Source organism: Durio zibethinus, chromosome 5, assembly GCF_047325235.1.
Source record: "Durio zibethinus cultivar Kanyao isolate XHJ-2024 chromosome 5, ASM4732523v1, whole genome shotgun sequence".
Taxonomy (NCBI): domain Eukaryota; kingdom Viridiplantae; phylum Streptophyta; class Magnoliopsida; order Malvales; family Malvaceae; genus Durio; species Durio zibethinus.
The window spans coordinates 30,820,123-30,837,474 of record NC_143166.1 but is presented as its reverse complement, the minus strand read 5'-3'; the positions used below and the strand labels follow the sequence as shown (position 1 = coordinate 30,837,474).

General features: G+C 34.7%; 3 protein-coding genes and 2 pseudogenes across 5 annotated transcripts; 1 reads left to right on the top strand and 4 right to left on the bottom strand.

Annotated features, from left to right (window-relative positions):
* Positions 1-1,441: 1,441 nt before the first annotated feature.
* LOC111282174 (serine/threonine-protein kinase PEPKR2-like) lies at positions 1,442-6,559 on the bottom strand. 2 transcript variants are annotated; one of them, XR_016342293.1, is made up of 5 exons: positions 6,233-6,559; positions 4,525-5,659; positions 3,649-3,945; positions 2,437-2,906; positions 1,442-1,948 (listed from the first exon to the last, which is right to left on the bottom strand). XR_016342293.1 is itself a non-coding variant. In XM_022870163.2 (4 exons), exons 2-4 carry the CDS (start codon positions 5,264-5,266, stop codon positions 2,542-2,544), a joined length of 1,404 nt encoding a protein of 467 aa, XP_022725898.1. In that variant the 5' UTR covers positions 5,267-5,659; positions 6,233-6,559; the 3' UTR covers positions 2,280-2,541. The 2 variants fall into 2 exon arrangements, 1 of the variants encoding a protein (XP_022725898.1); XM_022870163.2 differs by lacking the exon at positions 1,442-1,948 and having other exon boundaries at positions 2,280-2,906.
* A 1,601-nt stretch (positions 6,560-8,160) lies between these two features.
* Positions 8,161-8,403, bottom strand: LOC149518900 (pentatricopeptide repeat-containing protein At5g09450, mitochondrial pseudogene; annotated as a pseudogene).
* Positions 8,404-8,418: 15 nt separating this feature from the next.
* LOC111282463 (pentatricopeptide repeat-containing protein At5g09450, mitochondrial pseudogene) lies at positions 8,419-8,838 on the bottom strand (annotated as a pseudogene). The gene has a single exon (XR_016342294.1). The product of XR_016342294.1 is annotated as a pentatricopeptide repeat-containing protein At5g09450, mitochondrial pseudogene (transcript).
* Positions 8,839-12,481: 3,643 nt separating this feature from the next.
* LOC111282526 (RING-H2 finger protein ATL54-like) lies at positions 12,482-14,185 on the bottom strand. The gene has a single exon (XM_022870637.2). The coding sequence runs from the start codon at positions 13,965-13,967 to the stop codon at positions 12,801-12,803; it is 1,167 nt and encodes a 388-aa protein (XP_022726372.2). The 5' UTR covers positions 13,968-14,185; the 3' UTR covers positions 12,482-12,800.
* Positions 14,186-14,256: 71 nt separating this feature from the next.
* LOC111282508 (acetyl-CoA-benzylalcohol acetyltransferase-like) lies at positions 14,257-16,371 on the top strand. The gene is made up of 2 exons (XM_022870617.2): positions 14,257-14,308; positions 14,867-16,371. The coding sequence occupies exons 1-2, from the start codon at positions 14,257-14,259 to the stop codon at positions 16,369-16,371; spliced, it is 1,557 nt and encodes a 518-aa protein (XP_022726352.2).
* Positions 16,372-17,352: the final 981 nt, after the last annotated feature.

The following is a 17,352-nucleotide window of genomic DNA, read 5'->3' as shown; positions in this document are numbered from 1 at the left end:
TTTTTATCATTATTTTTAATTTTATCATAACTAATATCATTATCTATGATAAATGAATTATTAACCACTATATTTAAACAAAACTGCTGCAAACATTCTCAGCTTGTCGATATTTGAATTGAAGCTTTTATGTCTGCTTGTAATGTAAAATTTAGGTAGGCAGTAAAATTAATTTTAATAAAATAAAAAATAATGATAAATATGAGATTAATTATTATAATTGTAAAATTAAAATTAATGGTGAAATATATATTTAAATACAAAAAAAACGGTGATAATGAAGTAAATTGTAAAGAGAAAAAAATATTATTAAAGAATTAATAAAAATTTATATGTAATAAAAAATTTAAATTATTTAATACTTATAAAATTAATAAATAATTAATAAATATTAAATTATTTTTAAATTAAATAATAATTTTGTTAATAAATAATTAAAATTTATTATTAGTTTATTATATAATAATAAAATTTATTTATTAATTTATTATATAATAACATTTATTTTACAGTAAGTTAATAAAATTACTTTATAATTTTTAAATAAAAATCAAAATAGAAAAATAAAAAAATAAATGTAAAGTGTTAAAGTTGTTAGCTTGAACGAGAGAAGCGTTAACAAAAAAAATAAAGCAGTTGCATCGAGCCACTGAAAATTTGATCTCCAATAAAAAATTGATAAAAATCACACTTTTACCGGATGCATGTTTTAATCCAAATCAAACCTTAGACAATGCTGAGAGATTCCAACGAATCTATTTAAAAAAAAAATTATTTATAATATGTAAAAAAATATCGATGAATTTATTAATTTTGTTATTAAAAAATATTTTTAAAAATTGAAAATGTTTAAAATTTTTTTAATTTTTAATTTTTAAAATATCCATTAAGACTGTCAACAGATTTGCTTTATTGCTTCCATTGTAGTAAAATTTTCAAATCAAAATGAAAATGCAAAAAACATGTTGAGGTCCCACCCCCACCCTCCTTTGTTGAAGTCGATAGTTTAGAAAAAGAAGTAACATGTCGAGTGATGGCCAAAGCCCATATCCAGATAGCTTTATTTTAGGAGGGACCTTTCATAGTTTGATTGTTTTCAAGGATGAGAATTTCCTGTCGCTCCCTCTCATGAATCATGATGGAAAACAAAATTTTCCCACTTTTCCTGATGAATGCTATTTTCTCTTTTTTTTTTGGCATTTCATCATTCGATTTCAATCGGAGTTTGGTGGACCAAGCTGACTTGGCAATTGGAGTGTGATAATGAGGTCTACTTAATATCAGACCTGAAAAGCAAAAAGGTCTAGTTGAGATTGGGCCGACTTAAAGTGAATAATCCAAAGAAATTAGGACATTTTTCTTATGCTCTAGGACTATGCCTTTTTACCAAAAAAAAAAAAAAAGCATGCTTGAGGACCCGACATTGAAATCAAATGAAACTTGTTCTTATTGCAGGTGAATGAGGATTATTCATAGATATAACTCTATTAATGAAAATTAAAAATTCCAAAAAAAGAAAAAGGAGTGAAGTACAAAATTCGGACCCAAAAAGGAAGGAAGACCAATTAACTGCAACCACAAGTTTTAATCGAAGCTGATTCATGTTTATAAGCCTCTTTTTACTTCTTTGTTTTAACCTCATTTAGAATATTTTTAGCCCACTCAGCAAAATGGGTTTCATTTTATCCAATTCCACCACTTTTGTAGAGTGACGATCGTCATCTGAGTAGGGGCCATTTTTCTCCCTATCAGGGTCTCTCCATGCGCCTCAGAGCCTCATCCTGGACCAGCTAGCCATCCAAATGATACACGTACTGGCCTACGCCAGCAAGTTTTAGCTATCCTTTGGTAAAGAACTCAATCAGGCTGCTGTTTTGATCCATTAGGAAGTTGGTCAATTGGCCCCACGTGGTGACATTTGAATATCTTTTAAACTCATTAGCTTCACCTGGATCAAACAAGTAATTAATTACCAAACAGGGTCAAGCTTTTCTTATCCATATGAATTTTTTTTTTTTTTAATTTTCCGTTCGTTTGAATAGTTAAAGGACTATTTATATTGCCATTTTCTTTTCCAGATAACGTCAATCCAATTTGATAACTTGTTAGACGAATTAGCTAAATCATAACAGCTCTGAGTAAAGACACATATAAAGCACAAGTATCAGTGAAGTCGGTGAGTAGGTGCTGCCTGCATAGCAGCAAATACCAGTCCTTGCGGATGATTAAGAAAGTTAAAAAAACTGATTAATTGAACTGCATGCCCAAAACATACCCAATGCCCAATAAAATGCATTTTCTATTTACATAGCAAATCGGCAAATTATAGGCTTACAGTAAGTCATGCTAAAGCCAGAGACCAAATCCTTCACATCAAACTTAAAACAAATGTTTTCCTAACAAAAAAATAACAGAAGTTCAGGTCATACAACATACCAATTAGAAGAGTCGGCTTATTATAACGGTCCTTAGTATTTGCCTTCCAGTCAAAGCTTCAGTCATTGTGAGCTATCTTCCATGGTTATAAGCACTTTGTTACATTTAAAATGCTGTACAGAGGCTGTTGACCTTAATGTTAGAAGAACACTCTTGTTGAACAGGACCACTGGGGACACATAACCTAGTTCTTTTTGGTTCAGATATCCTCACGCGTGAAATTGCGACAGTGAGAGCATCAACCAACACACAGTCCTGCACTTCTGACCTAGTAGATGAACTTTCAGATGATAAAAACAGGAAAGAATCATCATCGAGAAAGCCACAGGAAATTATCTTGCTTCTCTCCGACACTACCCCAGGCGGGACAGTCAGTTGTTGGGAAGTCAGCCATTCATGGCTTCTCACTTTTGTCTTCAAAGCAACCATCTCCACTGTTGCTTCAGTGTGGAACAATATCCATGGATGCCCTGGAAAATTTTAGTCATATAAATGCATCAAGAGACAAGATACAGAAATTGGATATCAATGCATTTTTTCTCTCTTTCTGGCATTTAATTCCTTCTTTGCAAAACTACAAAATAAATAAGCATATAAACTCTTATATAATTGCTCCATTTTCCCATCTATTTATGCACAAACTACAGTCATATCTAGTGTCTATGGATCTCATTCTCTTCAAAGTATATGGCAGTTTAATCTAAGATGTGGTTAAACACAGGTTAGAGCCTTCTGGTGTTCTACATGAATTCGTTGATGCCTTTTATCAGATGTTTTCTCTGAGCAGAAGATGGGTGGAGGATTTATTGAGCAGTTGATCTAATAAAGTGGAGATGGTACCAAGTTCCTAAAGCAAGATGAGGTGAAACCCTAATGCAGAAATTAAAGCTAATGGCCCAGAAGAGATCAATACGTTGACTTAGGAAGGCAATAATCCATGGACGCTTCTGTAGCATTCACCATTTGTGGAATCAGGAGTGCATAATAAAACGTGAATAGTGGCATGATACTACAATGTCTCCCATAAAACAGCCACTAATGAAATGCAAATGAAGTGCTTTACATTTATGCTTGGCAGATCAATGGAACTATTCTCGGCACAGTCAAGTTTCAATGCATTAACCACAGTGTTTTCTATAACTAGATATCTATATTGTGCCATGCAGCCTTAAATAATTCAGGAAAAGTATTGAGAATACACTATATGCTTACTTAATACTTCATCAGCAGTTAACCTTGCTGAAACATCTCTTGTCAGCATACGGGCAATCAGATCCCGTGCAGGTTGAGAGATGGACCTCCATGCTCCATTCTCAAAATCAAGGTTCACATACTTGATAGCCTGAAATACTGAATCCAAAGTATCACCTTGAAATGGAAGCACACTAACCAAGAGAACATGAAGGAGGACACCAGCACTCCAGATGTCAACTTTTTCAGAATAATTGCCCAGTAAAACTTCTGGGGCAACATAAGCTGGACTCCCTACCACACCTGTCAAGCTCTGACCTAGAAGAAAGAAAGCAAGATGTTCATTTAGACAAAGTACCCATAATTGGTTGCTGTGATATAGACAGTAAATAACTTAAATGGAAAGGCAACACAAAAAATAACAAACCACAATTAGACATAGATGACACAACACATTTCAGTTCAAACAAATGCATTATTACATGTTGTCATTTCACTAAAAAAAGGATCATGCTACACAGCTGATAGCATTCATTCCCTAGAGAGAAAACCTTGGATATCTTCTTTCTGCCCTTTAGCCTCTTCTCATATTTTTATAACTTTCATTTTAGCTGCAAATCTAACATGCATGTCAACATACCCTCAAAATCCAACAAGAATTTGATTTAAATCCAAAGCAGTTGGATGCTTGATTTATCCAACAATTTACTTTTTGCATCAATCATGATTCACCACCCTTAATCTACTGAAGACTCAAAGTTGTATACCCAAAGGAGCAAATGCTGTATGAGAAAAGAAACATAAAGAGTCAACTAAAAGTTGACAAGTTTAAATAGTCCAGACTCCAAACATACCCATGACTATTAAAAGGCCAGAATAAATTTGAAAAAGAATTACCATTTGACATCCTCACAGCTAATCCAAAATCTGCGAGCTTCATCTGTCCAGAAGCTGTAAGAAGGATATTCTCAGGTTTTATATCCCGATGAACAACACCCATATCATGGCAATATTTGATAACTAGAACCAGTTCCTTGAGTATATTAGCAGCACAATACTCTGAATACTGGCTCTCTTTTGCCATCTGATCAAGCAACCGTCCCCCAGAGCAGAGCTCCATCACAAGAAAGAATGATTTCAAATCCTCATATACTGCCTTCAATGTCACAATACCAGGATGACCAGAAAGGTGTTGCATTATCTCCACTTCTTGATGTACAAATTCTTCACCCTTGCATAATGTTTTGCAAGCAAACTCTGCGCCATTCACCTTACTTCGACACAATACAACAGATCCAAACTTTCCACAGCCAATTGTTGCACCCAAATCATAATCTTGGTCAATCTTCTTTTTCCGACCCAATTGAGTTGCTGCATCAATACACCCAATTTTCCTCTTAAGGCCCCTGTTGGGTGGTTCCAAACATGCACTCCCACAAGGTGGGGCAGTGGCAATTCCTTTGACTACACTCATAACAGAGCCAATAGCCACTTTAGCTTCATCTTCCTTACACTTCTTTTTCTGCTTCGTGTAATCTTCCAGAGATAAGTGAGACCAAACAACTGTTACAGTAGTGAAGGACCTACGACATGATGGCAACACTTCCGGGCCCTTTCTCTTCTTCCTCAAGGCCTCCATTAAACATTCAGGGAAGGCTACTTCCCAACATTCCTAAACGTTAAAACTACCAGGAACCCAGCAAGGCATTGGATTTACTAATTTAATATCTTAAGTCCAACATTTCTTAAACCTAACACTGAACAGCTAAATTCCTTCCAGCAAAAATTAAGTACAAACTAATTTCTCATAAAGGTAAATATTTAGCACTTCCGGCATTTCCAGCAGAAGGCTTCAATCAGACGACACCATTATTCTATTTATTTAGGTACCAATTAAACACAATATCAAGAAGCCATTTAGCAAAGGTTAAACCTTAGACACCAGAAGCTACTTATTCTCATTCTTTCGACCCATATGAACAGACATAGCAGAAATTCTCAACATCGATCCACTTGGATTTGCAAATAAAACCTGAAAACATAAGAAATCAAATAACTAATGAACCCCAAAATGACTATAGAGAAAACGAGGAAAAAGCAAAGGCATGCAAGTATGCAACTATTAACAGAAAGAGGTGGTTAAAAATAAAAAAAGCTTCTTTATTTGCTATGAACTTTATCATCTTCTTCTTTTCTGAATAAAGATCAGACGAAACAAGAATCACTAGTGTTTGAACTACTAATAAGATCCATCCTTGAATTCCCTATACAAATATTTAAGAAAAAACCCAAAATCTTAGAATATTCTTCCCATTTCCTTTCTCATTGGAGAGGGAGAGAGTCAAAATAGAAAAAGAAAATAGTTGACTGATGAAATCATATCAACCACAAGGCTTTTAGTTCACTGAGAGATTAAAGCACTAAACCCTTCACTCACCAGAACGTAACCCAGAGAGGGTTTCTCAGCAATCAAACTGATTTCTGTCTAAAACAAATACTTCGAAAAAAACTAGTTGCTTTCTGGTTTTGATGATAATAATAAAACCATAAAAAATGAAAAAAAATAAAAGAAGAAGAAGAAGCAAAGGGAAAAAAAATGCACTACCTTATCGGAGAGGAAAGTGTGAGGGAAAACAGAGGGGTATGATAGAAGTATTAAGGAGGATTAAAAGAGGGTTTGATTGAAAGGAAAGTTTCATGCTTTGAATACTATTTTCCTGTGTCTTTCTTTCTGTCTGTCTGTCTCGGCTGAGTGAAGAAAGATAGAGAGAGAGAAAGTGAGAAACAAAGGCACGTGAAAACAACCGCCAGTGCGTTGCCTCCACGGTGTGCTCTTTGTCTTGCGCGCCTCTTTATTAACTGCTATATCCATGTCGCTGCAGTAAGCAGTGTAATACTAGTCATACCAATTATGAATACCATGTCGCTCCGGTAAACAGTGTAAAAGTAATTTTAAAAAATGTGACCTTATTTTCTTTGCGCGGCCTGTTATTTGCCCATTTCCCGTTCTAAATCCAATTGAGATTTGCCAACCGCCATTTGATTAGGATTTGGACGATGGAAACTTAATATAAATAGAACATCATAGTTTCTAGTACAGAATTCATAGAAGTAAAATTGCCAAAGATGGGGCCTCTAACAAAAAAAAACTAGTGTTTGTTAGACAAGTTTTTGGTGAAAATTTGGAACAGGAGTTTCATATGATCCAACACGCAATTGCTCAATATCTTTTTGTGACGATGGACGGAGAGTTCCGGATACAATCGTCAAACTTTCCTTGTGCACTTTCTGTCTCATGAAAGCCAACGTTCATGTACTAAATGTTAGCACATAGGATTGGGAACTACTGACTAATTAAGAACAAGCCTCAAGGCAAGTTATTTGATGATTAATTAATATGCAAAAAGATTATATATAAATCTTGAACAGACTATGAAATCTATAAATCTTGAACAGCATATGAAATCTAGTGATTAATTACGTTTTGAATTAACAAAATCAATAAATCCCACATATTATATATAATTCAAAAATTAAATAATTCTATTTTTTCACCAGTGAATGACCAATCGAATCTTTTCGTAAATATAAAATGTTATCAATCAAACAATTATAAATACAAAATATTATTAATCATTAAATTTTATTATATCTTCAAAATTTATATGTCAAGAATATTTTTGCATGTCAATTAATGAAGTGACGAAGATTAAGTAAGTGGTGAAGATGAATAAAGTAAAGTGATACTACTACACAACTTGAAACCTGTTCTCAATAATTCCCTGCCCCATGTTCTGCCACAAAATACCACTAAGTATCACTCGACGTCAAGTCCAATTATATAGAGAAATAGATGCTTTTGCATATTCTAATTCCAAAATTTTGGCCCTGCTCAACTTTCTCGCTTCTAGCAATTTTCTGCTTCCATTTCCCATACAATTTCATAGTATAAAAGCCATTTAAATAGGTAACTTTGTTGAATTCTGAAAAAAGAATAATAATAAAAAAAAAAGACACAAATTTCCCTTCTAATGCTAAATAATCCATATTCAAGATTCCAACATAACTAATTGGTACGTTTAGAAATTCACTCCAATTTTTAAAGCATTATATGTATACCAACAAAGAGTTTCACAAGCACTTAGACATTAAGGGGCAAAAATGAGAACAAAACTTGAGCTCTACAAGATGTGTGCTCAGCTCCAGCATTCCTTTTCACTTCATCCATCAGTTTTTAAGAGAGTATGGTAGCTCATCTCGCTATCAGTTGTGAAAAAAAAAAAAAAAAAAAAAAAGGCAAAAGGTTTAAATTTCAGGTGTACGTGAACCACCCCATGCTTCAAAAAGTGGGTGTTAAAAAAAACTATCACCAGTAGCAATAGTCGGCCATAACTTGGAAAACCAATTCAGTCACTACAAGGCAAGGCTGCAGTAATTTTAATCATGCTTTTTTTTTCATATCCAGAACTCCAGCCTCCATGGAAGTATTCTCACAAATTTTCTTTCCTATCCACATTTAACTCCAACAGATTCCTACTCATTTGTGGGACAGCAATTTCTCTGAATCAGAAGCAAATGTAAGCCATTGGCTTTCTCAGTTAATGCAAAATCTGCAAATGCTCTCAAAATCCTATTGCAGGCAGAGATATCAAAATCTATGGTGGTGGACTGCTTCCATTGATCAATAACCTCTCCCACTTCTTTCAAACGCCCAAGAGTCAGATACGAAGAAAGAATGCATATGCAATTTCTGCTTGTCATTTTCTGTTTGGTCATTCTTAGAGATTTCCATATCTGATAAATTTTATCTTTGTTTCCCAAGCCTGTCTACAGCATAACAAGGAAGCCATAAGTTATCCATTCCCTTTGTGTGATGCCCTTCTCTGTTCCAATAGGAGAGCTGGACTCAGCATTTGCAAGATGACCAGCAGTTACATAAACATCTATGAGGTTGATATATCTCATCCAACCATCATTGCAACTAGAGTCACATCTCATTTCATCCAGATTACTTTTAACTTGATCTATGTTCAGAGCTGCAGCACACGAACTTATCCAAAGATTATATGTAAAGATATCTGGTGCAACTTTCTGTCTTTTCAGTTCTTCTACAACGGAAGAAACCTTCTCCACCTGCCCAACTGACATGAACAAAGTCATAATCTCATCGTAAGTAAGGGCAGAGAATGACACGTCTGACCCCTTTATCATCTCATAAAGTTCTTCCGCCTTTTCAGTCAATTTTGTCACAGCATAAGAATGGAGAAGAGCTGTGTATGTTTCACTAGTCTTTGCAGTTGAAGGTAAGTCTTCAAAAGAGCGTTCAGCAGCATCAATACCAAAAACTTTGTCATCAAGTGAATATGAATTGCATAGTCAGTAGCTGATAACTTGTACTCTTCATGATTAACCATCCATTCTGGTATCTGCAAGCTTGAATAGGTAAGATATGAGAATTGAGCATCAATTCTAACTGTAAAATCAAAAGCTTCACCAACTCTAAGCATAAACATTTTCACACAGATGCAAGGTGAAACTTTGTTTCTGATATTCCTATGTTTGATTGTAATCAACCAAAAGGTATTTTTAGAAGTGGGGAAAAGAAAAAGAAACTAACCCAGATGCTGCAAGGTGCAACTTAATAAAGAATACTAAGGATAACACGAAAAAGGATTTGAGATTTCCCTAGATACATAAAGATGTTGGACCTTTGTATTTCACAATCCCAAAAAAGTCACCTTGAACATCAACAAATTTCCCACCATAACCAACTTTCACTACATGCCCTCTTATAACTGAAAAAACACCTGAAGTAATAAGTGACACTAACAGGACAGCACAGCAATGTACTCAACTTATTGAAGTTGAGGGTGGAAGCGACAAGCAAGTTTTAATATTTCATAAAAGAAGCAAAGGAAGACTTCTACAAGCAGGCCTAGAAAGAGAGGAGACAAGACCCAGGTATTCAATGACAACATGACGAGAAAGCCACTGCTGTGATCCAGCTAAAGATCCAAGTTAGCCAAGTAGTGAGCTTAATGAGTTGCTTCGATCTTATTAATCAAATATATATTAGAAATTCTCTCTTTCGTCGTGTGTATATCCACAGATTAGACCATTCCCCAGTTGATAAGATTCCTAATCAATGGATTAATATGACCCCAATTGGCCAATCCTAGTTACTGAAACCTAAAGAATCAAGCATTATATCTGTCATGCCACAACTGATGAAATTTTCATCAAGTGTTATTAATCTAAATAACTATTACTAGTTTCTATAGGGATAACAAAGCCAACCCATCACAGAAAACTCTTAATTTCATTCTAATTATCTTAATTACTACTATATATATATAAATATATAAATTTTTCTTTGAGGAAGACAGAAGGAAAAGTACCTCGAGAGCATGCCAGAAACACCGGGATTTTCTAAGGTCTTTAGAAATTTGGTGGAGGTCAGAAATGGAAACTCGGTTCCACCCATGTCTCGATTATAGTGGTGGTGCTCCCCTTCAGAAGCCGCAGCCAAAAAATGCGGCTTTTCAGATCGTCGGTTTCCGAATTATTCGGATATTCTTCCACGCATTGGTGCCGGCGGCGCCCGAAGCCAACAGCCTTGAGAAGCCGCAGTTGCTGCATTTCCTGCATACATATCTATATATATATTTCACAAATTTGAAAATTTAATCTTTGGGAAACGAAAGACACTCAAAAACAGCTAAGAAGAGATGTAATGGGTTCAGTTTAATAAATTTCTCTCATTTTTTTCTTTTTATTGGAATTGAGAAAGTATGGGAATAAAGATAATTACCGTCTGTAGACTAAGAAAGAGGGAGCGGGACGCCATAGAATTTGATTTAGCTTATTTGAGTTTTTCTTTTTTTCTTCCAATTTTCTAGAGAGTACGGATGAGGGTCTTGAGTTAAATTCGGCACTTGGACGGTGTTTGGTTCGCCTTCTCATTTGTGTGCTTGTCTCCCTTTCTCATTTTTGTCTTCTAAGGGTTCAGTCGTCTTGACAAAAAGGATTAAAGTGGGCAAGTTGTATTTTATTTTGGACTAATGTTACGATGTCTCCTAAGTTATAATAAAATATTAAATGTGATATTTAAATTTTAAAAATTTTTAATATAATATTTTAATTATAAATATATTATTTAATATATTATTTAAAAAATTATTTATTCGTCAAACTATTTATATTAGAGGTAAATATTATATTATTTATATATTTATAAATCATATATGATATTAAAAAATTTTAAAATTTAAATATTATGTTAAATATTTTATTATAGTTTAAAAACCATTCCTAAAATTAACAACATCATATTAAACCTTATTTCTTATATTCTGGTATTGGATTATTTATAATATTAAACCTTTTATTTATTTTAATACTCAAAAAATTTAATTTTCAAAATGTCACAAATCACAAAATAATTGTGTGCGGTCACATGATCTATTGTTAGAATATTAAACTCTTAATTTTAATAATCCAATTAGATTCCGACAATCTCAATTACAAAAGAAAAAAGATTATGAATAATTTAGGACTTATAACATAAGCTTGAAGTCGAAACTACGCATGAAATATGAAAGCGAATGATACAGACAATCTGTTTAATTTGATGCAATAAGATGAAGCACATGCTTAGGTTATTTCTGTTTCTGAAGCTTGATTCTTCTTCTTGTATTCTTGGAACTCACCGTATAAGTAATACTGAGATCCCCAAACAGATAAAACAAGTGATTTGGCTTTTTCAACTAGGAACTTTTCATGGTAGAACAAAAAGCCAAAGCCTAAAGGTTCTGTCACAGGAAGCAGAACCCCAATTATTATACCAGAGAGCAACGAGGAGGCAGAGAAAATCACTCCAACAGCTCCCATGAAGAAGAACTGCCATAAGATTGCATTCTAAATGATTACCGCATAGTATACTGATTGTCCTGCTTGTGAGATCAATGAATGCTACGATCAGTTTCTTTATTCATGATCATCTACAGGTCAATTCAAGTTAGCCAGTTAGGCTTTCCTTTTTTACTTCATAATTGAATCTACTCCATTTGTTTTTTACCTGACAACTCACCCGGTTTTATAAGTTTGCTTCCCAAAGACTTAAAAAATTCCAAGGGTGTATTCAGGCTCATCTTCTTTGGACAACGTGACAAGTGAATGAATCAATGATCACTTGCTGTTCTTTGGGGACTCCATTTTCTTGACAATTTAGAGGATTAAAATTCCCAATTCTTTAAAATTGCCTTTGATATACACTTGAGAGATGAGACAATCAATCAGAGAATCATGTATCGGACTCTGTAATTAAGCAAGGGATCAACAATTTATGTAGCCATATTTAATTTTCTCAACTTGCTGGAACTACAGAACACACTCCTTGTTCTTCTGCGGATGTCAACATATTTCCTAAGGAGTTGGATAATAGATTTGAAAATCATTGGTTTCTGTAAACAAACTTTTCTTGTTTAACAAACATATTTAAGCATGAATTAGAGCATGATTCATTCTAGTGTCACACAAAGAAATCTATGGTAAAACAGGAAATGGTGGGCAAATATCCTCAAGAATCCAACAATTTTCCACAATGGAAACCTTACTGTTTTCTGATCCTAGGCGACATAACTTGATCTACCAAAGGCTCATTTCCATTGATAATCTTCAATCGAAACATTTGAAAGATCTGGATTAAGACTGAAGCAGGCATGTCAAACGCCGATTTCCAGTGGTTCTACTGGCAACACATAAGATTGATGCTAAAATTGAGACATTTCTCTTTTAGACCCAAAACAATGCGCCCCTCTACATGTCTACTTACATGTAGCAAGGGCAGAATTCGTTAAACAAGAAAATAACATAAGCATTAGTCTCAAAAGCTTTACTTACAACTGCATGTTTTCTATAGAAAACTCAAAACTGATGCTGCAATAAGCACAACTGCTATCCCTTCGGAACAGGATCCTTTTTTTGATGAATCTTATTGCTATGTATTATTATACAAGTTTAGCATCATCTATATTCATCAAGGGTTCTGGATATTACAGTATTTTCTATTCTAAAGAAACAAAAAGCTTACAGAAAACCCTCAGCTTGTTGAGAGTTCCCAAGACATCTCAGTCTCAGATGTCTCACCTGAAAGTAGAAACTTGCAGCAACGATCAAAAGCTTCTCAAAGGAGGATTTTTGTTGTTGCATATTGGCAAGGAGAATTTTCCATTGTAAGAAAATGACCTCTTCATAAAAACTGGCCCATTCTGCAAAGACCTAGCTATAGAAGAATGACACATCAGTCTCAGCAAACTTTGATTTCCTGCCGCTCTCCTTGAGACAATTCTCACGCTCGATTCTTTTCCTTTAGCCAAATCATTATCTGAATTGCCATTAGATCCCTCTGGAATACCATTAGCAAGAGCCTGGCTAATCTGAGAAGCTGCCAAGGAATCCAAAGAAACTGATCTTCTCATAGGTTGAATTCCATCCTCTACTCCCGAACTTTCACCTGTGTTTCTCTCATTTTCAACAGCTAATTCCTCTTCCTCGACTGGTCTAATCCTTATTTCACTTGCTTCACCATTAGTTTCTCTCTCAGGTTCTCCATCATCTTCCACAATTACCACTTGGGTTTCCTCACTTACTCCTGACTCTTCATTATTTACCTCAGACAATGATGGTCCTTCATTAGATTTAGCCGTGTTTGAGACAATAGGTGCTCGGCACATAGGACAATTGGTATGCGATCTCAGCCAAGTATCAATACAAGGGATGTGAAAAGCATGACTACACTTTGGCAACAACCTTAGAGTCTCATCATCTTCAAACTCATTCAAGCAAACAGAGCACTCTGTTCCTTCAACCAGACCCTCACCTCTTTTATACTTACAAACCGTGATGGAATTAATGATAGATGGTTGCAGACCTACGGTATTGATGTACCAGATGGGATGGTCAACGATAGGACCATGATCTTCATCAAGGAACTCATCACGGGTTTCAGTTGTTTCAGACTGTGATCTCCTCCTAGCATTAGATCGGCGTCTAGACCACCTGACATAGTAAACATAACAGCATAGAAACAAGAAAGCTGTGGCAAGAACTGTGAACGTTATGATCAACAACTTGGTAGGTATCTTTGTATGAGAAGGGGACTTAGAAACAGGAGCCGGAGGAGAGTATCGGTATGGGTCAGGAGAGTCAGGAGGCTCAGAACAGAACAACTCACATAATTTAGAACATGATGGAACACAATCATGGTGACAATCGACACAGTAATCTAGTGAGGTTTCATTTCTTGAATCAGACATCAACTTTCTATGTTGAAAACCCATTTACGGGAACCAAAGATCAAACATCAAAACAAAAGCAAAGATGAGAAACGATGCCAGAAGGAAGAAATCAAAGGGTTGGGTGAAGGAGAAAGAGCATAAAACGATGGGAGGGGTTCTTGACTTTCACACACAACTGCTTTAGTTTATGGAACGAAAAGTTTGATTAAAAGATAATGAAGAATAGAATATGACCTTTTTTTTTTTTTTTCATTTGATCTTTTCCGCGTTTGTTTCTGACTTTCTTGTATTTTGGTTGTCATGGCGGCTGATAGTGACCAGAAGCGGCCCAATGGAGTCAGGTAGACATTGGGACCGGCCCAAGCGTAATCATCTGCTCACGGGTAATAAATCAAGATGAAGAAAGGTAAAATGATTTTTTAAAATCTAAAAATAAAATTATTATTTTAAGGATTAATGTCATAAATAATTTTTAAATTATAATAAAATATTTAATTAAATGTTTAAATTTTAAAAATTTTTAAAGTGATATTTGAATTATAAATTTATTATTAATATGATACTTAAAAAGTTGATTAATTTATTAAATAAAATTAATTAAAAAGTGAATATCATATTAATTAATAAATTTATAATTTAAATATCATATTAAAAATTTTTAAAATTTAAATATCACATTAAATATTTCATTATAATTTAAAAATTATTTACTATATTAATCTATTTTTTTAAAAAAATATTTTAATGGTGTTTTAACTATTTTGTTGTTTAATGCAAGTCAATTGTTGTCAGCATAAAATTTGCTGAGAATGATAGTAGAATGTCGGTTAAAATCCTGAATTACTAAAAAATTGTTGTCATCGCTCGCACTACACAAGACAGTCTTTCCTTGTTTCTAGTAGGGCTTAGGGAAAATTAATGTTGTTAAAACTGTTCTTTAGTTTTAACGCCTTGGAATAAAGGAGGGTGTGTAAAACTGAAGTCTCAAAAAAACCTGACCTCCATCAACGCACTGATTGTAATTACGTTACAGAGAAGAGGAATCTTTAACTCTCTCATTTCGAAGGAAACAAACCACCATTATAAAAGCATTGCTGTTGCAAAGGAAAGTTCCAGTTCAGACATGGAAGTTCACATCCAAACAAGAAAGTTGATAAAGCCATCGATTCCAACTCCAAATCACCTTAGAGAATTGAAGTTATCATGTTTTGATCAGATTGCTCCTCCAACATACGGTTCATTTGTTTTCTTCTTTCCTGCTGATAGCTATATCAGCACATCCAGCAAAGATGAAAGGCTAGAAAAGCTACAAAATTCACTGTCAGAGGTACTAACCTGCTTTTACCCTCTAGCTGGTAGATTAGATCAAGATAGGAACGTCATTGATTGCCATGACCAAGGGGCTGAATATTTGGAAGCTCAAGTGAATGCCAATCTAAACCAATTTATCCTGGAAGAGCTAGACTCTAAATTGCTGAATCAATTAAATCCTTTCCCGAATGAGCTTGCCTTTACTCCAACAGTCCTGGCGGTTCAAATCAACAAATTTGATTGTGGTGGTTTAGCTATCGGTGCCAGTCTTTCACACAAGTTTGCTGATGGATTTACAATATTTACCTTCGTAAATGGATGGGCTACTTGTTGCCGCATAGGTGTAGATAGAGTGAAATGTTTAAGTTTTGAAAGCGGATCTCTTTTGCCTGCAATATATACAGCTACGGATAAAATTCCAGTCCCAGATGATAATTCAGAAAATCTTATCACAAGGAGGTTTATTTTCCGGGAAGCTGCTATATCTGCTCTCAAAGCCAAAACCGTTGCCTTGGCTGGTGATTCACCACATCAAAGCCACCAACCTTCCAGGGTGCAGCTGTTGATTGCCCTCATATGGAAGGCACGCATAGCTCTGGCTCAAGCAAAACATGGGTCTTTAAGGAATTCATTACTAATCTTTCCTTATAACTTTCGTCGGAAAACAGCCATGCCTATACCACCGAATGCTGGAGGCAACCTATTCAGGAATGTCACTGTCCGATTTACAGCAAATGAAAACAAGCTGGAATTGCAACACTTGGTAAATCTAGTGGGAAATGAACTAAGGCATGCTGCCGAATCTTTTGCAAAGACAGAACAAGCTGGGGATTTGTTCTTGTCCGCAACAAGTTCCTTGAGAGAGATCCATGAAGAACTAATCAAAGGGAATACAGATATTTGTCTCCTTACAAGCCACTGTAAATTTCCCTATTATGAAGCTGATTTTGGTTGGGGAAAGCCTGGTTGGATAGCAAGTACTCATAAGCCTGGAGAAATGGTTTTGTTGATGGACACCAAGTCTGATAGTGGAATTGAAGCATGGGTAACCTTGGAACCAAGCAACATGCGTCAATTCGAGCAAGATCATGACATTTTGGCATATAGTTGCAAGCCTGCAGAATACTACTCTTAAAACTTTGTTCAATGTTCATCGGCTGCAGTGAAGTAAAATCTATCTAGAAGACTTTAGTCAATGCAATTGCTAGTGTTATATATTCCTTGATTGGAAGAATTTTTCTATTTGATACTATGTCAAATGCCATATTGTCTATTGATACGATGTACATTAAAATTTTAAAAAATATACATATGAAGGTTATATAATGAGACAATAGCAAGATATAAATGGGCCTAACACTTTCCTAGTAATTAGCAAATTGTCTAAAAGCTAAGCCCAACATTTGTAACATCAACATGTCGAGAGAGTTCATGGTTCAATCTCAGATCATAGTGATGGATCGCTAAACATACCGATCATCCGAATGAAGTATGAAGCAATTATTGTTCTGAACAAAACTTGGGCTAATGCAATGGTCTATTAAGGCTAAATTTGCTTACCAAAAATCATTTTAAGTAATTCAGAACAATAATTATTTCGGCTACATAGAAACTTATTGGTATGCTATATCGCTAATCCATTAACTAAATTATTTCAAATTTTTATAATTTCCTGACCAATTATACATGCTGCATCGTCTTATTTTTTGCTGAAAATTATATGCATCATCTTCAAATTTGACAAGAATGGCATTTTTAAAGATAAGAATGATATAGTCAGTAGTGTTTATCACATTTTGTAAATCATATAATCATTATTCGTAGTCAAACGAAACGTAAGCAAAAAGAGTTTTTAACAACACAAATCTCAAAAACTTTACATGAATACTTAATTAGCAAGTGTTTTACTTAGAAGGAACAACCCACATGCTTAGCAATGTCGTGCTTTTGCTCAATCGTGGAAGTAACAATGTTCAAGAAGCAATATTTGGGTTGCCTTTAAGCTTGGTTGAATCAGTTTTAACTTGCAAGGAACAGGTCAGAGGCTTACTTTCTTCCTGGTGCAAAGCCAAACCTGAGTTGAACATCTCATCCCTTGGCGTGCTGAAACACTCTT

What these genes read in the sequence shown, in the direction of transcription:
- LOC111282174 (XM_022870163.2), bottom strand. Translation starts at nt 5,266, where the DNA reads ATGGAGGCCTTGAGGAAGAAGAGAAAGGGCCCGGAAGTGTTGCCATCA. An exon ending in AGCTGTGAGGATGTCAAATG is followed by an intron (nt 3,946 to 4,524) that starts GTAATTCTTTTT and finishes TCTTTCTTCTAG; the next exon opens with GTCAGAGCTTGACAGGTGTG. An exon ending in AACTGCTGATGAAGTATTAA is followed by an intron (nt 2,907 to 3,648) that starts GTAAGCATATAG and finishes AAAATTTTCCAG; the next exon opens with GGCATCCATGGATATTGTTC.
- LOC111282526 (XM_022870637.2), bottom strand. Translation starts at nt 13,967, where the DNA reads ATGGGTTTTCAACATAGAAAGTTGATGTCTGATTCAAGAAATGAAACC.
- LOC111282508 (XM_022870617.2), top strand. Translation starts at nt 14,257, where the DNA reads ATGGAGTCAGGTAGACATTGGGACCGGCCCAAGCGTAATCATCTGCTC. An exon ending in GCGTAATCATCTGCTCACGG is followed by an intron (nt 14,309 to 14,866) that starts GTAATAAATCAA and finishes ACTGTTCTTTAG; the next exon opens with TTTTAACGCCTTGGAATAAA.